Source organism: Camelina sativa, chromosome 12 (assembly GCF_000633955.1).
Source record: "Camelina sativa cultivar DH55 chromosome 12, Cs, whole genome shotgun sequence".
Lineage (NCBI taxonomy): Eukaryota > Viridiplantae > Streptophyta > Magnoliopsida > Brassicales > Brassicaceae > Camelina > Camelina sativa.
In genome coordinates, this window is record NC_025696.1 from 17,886,128 (window position 1) to 17,890,052 (window position 3,925).

The following is a 3,925-nucleotide window of genomic DNA, read 5'->3' on the forward strand; positions in this document are numbered from 1 at the left end:
ATGATTTTGCGGTATACCACAGGTTAAAATCTAGTTAATTAAGTAGAATGTTGATGCATAGTCATGGACAAAGCCGTCGCTGAATATTTATGGGCTGCAAGCCCAAATAGAACAAATGTTGTATAATTTTTTATAATTAATTAATTTAAAAAAAGGAATTGTTGACTAACAAAGAAATAGTAGTACTGGGATTTGAACCCTGGTGTTGGGCATTAAAAACCAAATACTTTTACCATTAGAGTAAGAAAACTTCTCATAAAAAAGATCGATTAATGATTACATATTATCTGACGGCCGCAAGTACATGCTTGCTCTGGTTGTAGTCCTGACCCGCTCTGGTCATATCTATATAATTAAGATTAAACAAAAAGTACCATTGTCATGCACCATAAACATTATTTAGTTTTTTTAATCCATGCATGTTTGAACACTGCTGGCAGCTTTTTATCTTTTATAAGATAAATTCCATCACGTTTGGCAATCCAATGACGCCATTTATCACAATCATCAATGACACCGGCTTTGTATGCTATAAATTCTTTACTATATCGCATGTACAATCCATGTTTCAAAGTACAAGTCCATCTTGTCCTTCTGCCTAACTTGTCCCCGAATACTATTCTTTTCATTTCTTTGAATTGTAAATTTGCAACAGTTAGATTGTCATCTCTGGAGTGACAATGGTACTGGAGAACCAAACCGGGACCAAGATCGTTCTCAATTAGAATTTTGTTGTTCGGACATTTGAACCATGATGATACATTTAACCCAAAACACATTGCAAGAACAAACATACAAATCATAAGACGATTCATTTTCTTCTTTTTTATTTAGGATATTTTGGAGAAATTTGGGAGAGTTAGATGCATGAATCTAATGACATCAAAGTTTAGTATTTATAATGATTTTCTGCTGTTAATAATCCTGTTTATTTTTATGTGTGGGCTTAAATAATTAGTTGAACTAGGATATATCCCGTGTTTAAAGCACGGGTTAACATTTTTAAAAAAATTATAATATAATAATAAAACTATTATTTTTGTTTAATATTTTGTTTAAGATAATTTATTTTTAATTGTTATGTAAATCTATTAGTTTATTTGAATACTAATTATTTTAGAATATTATAGTATTTTATTTTTGACGTATTATTACAGTTTTATATTTTTTATTTATTGTATTTGCATCATTATTTTATAAAATATAAAATAGTAATTTTAATATTATAATTGTGAGCAAATAAAAATTATTAATTTATCATCTATATAAATTTAGTTTTACCAACCCGTCAATGTGGAAATTAAAACACACATTTTTATACATTGAGTAATATATCTTCGTTTTTAAAAATCCAAACCACAACATATGCAAAAAAAAATGCAGTTTATTTATTATACATATTATATGAAAATTTCAAACAGTTTGTAAATAAAATAAAATGAAGATGTTAGGAGAATCATAATTTGAAATCTTAACAAAATCTTCGAATTTAATTATTAAAAATAATTGTATTGTATACTTGGATATAAAATCTTAGTTTTTAAAATTTTGATTGTTTTATATATTTTTAAAAAAATTAATTAGTAATTTCGTCCATAATTTATTAGAGAGAGAAAATATTTTTTTAGATATTTTTAGATTTTTTAATATTTGATTTGTGAGTGTTTTTTTAATATAATTATATATATTTAAATTAGTTAATTAAGCTTAATAAATTTTTTCTGATGGCAATTTAATGTAATTTTTTACACATTTTAAGGTTAGTTTCATATTTGTACTTCTCAATTAATATAGTAGGATTGAAACACAAACACATATGAACTAAAAATAGATAGTGTAGAAAAGTATGGTTGAACTAGTAAAAAGAAAATCAACCTAGTTTTTATGACTTAGTTATTGTAATAGAACTTGTGTTGAAGAATTTTTCAGCGTATAAGAATAGGATATCTAGTCGTACAACATGGTACGTACGGTGTTCATTGATACTAGCCATGTTCTTTCTGTCGCCGTGCGACTCTCACGCGCGATTCATATAAAAGTAACTGTGTATTGTATACTTATGACTTATTCAAAGGGTATGACCTTAAATTTTGAAATAAAAATGGATTTTTAGATGAGATTAATTATCATCTCCATTGTCAATTCTTCTCAAAGGTCCGTCAATGGCTTCTATACTATCTACAGTCGCAGCTTTAAAAAATGGATATGGATAAAGGATTGACTATTGTGTCGCTTGTATTTCTAGCGGCTCTGATATTTTCATTTCAAAATCGCTTGTATACAGAAGAGAAAAGGAAGAATCGAATGAAAAGATGAAGCGTTTTTCTTTATCACAGTCGCAGTCGCAGTCGCAGCACTGTAATTAACTGGCCAATTTACTCTTTGATTTATGTATATAAACAACTAACCTTGCATCGACGTCATTTTGTCCTATATATTGTAATTAACATCAGAAAATGTCCATGCAGCTGTGTAAATAAATATATTTGCCTTACTATACATCTGTCAAGATAAAACAATACGAGACCATCTTTTCTTCAAATGTCTCCCTGACGGTTACAAAGAACCATAGAGAATCCAACTCGCGAGCTCAAAATCATATATATCAGCTGGCTACATCAATAACATGGCCGAAATGGACATGTATGCAGGCGACAAATACAATACACAAAAAGTTACTATGCCACAAAAAGATGTCAATTGCAAAATTGGTCCAATATTTTTGGACAACATTTACACAGATTAAGAATTAAGATACGTGGATGGCATATAAATGTGTTTGAACTTTTCATAAGTGGACTTTCTTTCCAGTTGTGCTTATCAATGTTATAACTTGTAACTCGTAATTTATTAGAGTATATTCCATATCTATATCATGAATTTTCTTAAGAGATCGTTTCGTTTCACTTCATTTCATTAATTAATCTATACTATTAAAAGGAAAACAATTTTAATAAATAGACAAAGAGTTAAAGATTATTACAATGAAACTAGGACCAGATCCGCGCTACAGCGCGGGGGAATATTTACGATATAAATAATACAAATCTATTTTTGTTTAATTATAATATAATCGATTACAATGAATTATATAATTTTTAATGAAATTGGATTAAATTATAGAAAGAAATAAGTAAGTAAATGGTAATATAATGAATTTAATACAATGAAAAAAAAATGAGTTTGATAAAAAAAATGGAGAAAATTAGCAGTGCGAGGGAATATCTATGAATATATATGTAATTCATTTTTTTATATAGAAAATAGGTATATAAAATATTGTAAAATATTACATTTGTAAAAATTACATACTTATAATGCATGTTATGACGAACCAATCCGCAAAAAAATTACATTCGTAAAATTATCAATCCTAAATTCCTAATTCGTTCTACCGTATTTGGAAGTTTTGCAAGCCAACCCATTAATGACATGTATTATTTATTTTTTTAACCAAAATGACACCTCTCTTTGAGTAAATTTATTTGAAATTCTATAGAATCCCTCATTCTGTATTTGCGATGAATTTTCAAACCAACATGATCGAATTATATCTCCATGGATTTAAATTTATGATTAACTCATCTCTACTGTTTTCTTTTTAATTTCGATTACTTGATGAACTTGTTTGAATTTTACAGAATATTCAACTTCAAAGTTAGTTATGTTGAAGAATACCCAAGAAAGAACGAAATAAAATGATAAGTTTTTATTAATGTTTTTAAAACAATCATATGAATACTGTAATATCTAAATTGTGTTCGCTTTTCAAATGGCAGGTCAATATTGACAAAAATGGATACTATGAGATGAAAATGATTACAGTGTGGAGCTCTCCTAACTTCAAATCTAAAAGATTAGTTTTAATAAAATTTAAATCTAAAAGGTTAATTATAATAAGTATGATTTAGTCTTTTCTTCTACT

General features: G+C 27.3%; 1 protein-coding gene across 1 annotated transcript; it reads right to left on the reverse strand.

The window, feature by feature from the left end:
* On the reverse strand, positions 389-815 carry LOC104732071. The gene has a single exon (XM_010451594.1). It carries the CDS (start codon positions 813-815, stop codon positions 396-398), a length of 420 nt encoding a protein of 139 aa, XP_010449896.1. The 3' UTR covers positions 389-395.

Excerpts from the sequence above, each read along its gene's own strand:
- LOC104732071 (XM_010451594.1), bottom strand. The coding sequence starts at position 815 with ATGAATCGTCTTATGATTTGTATGTTTGTTCTTGCAATGTGTTTTGGG.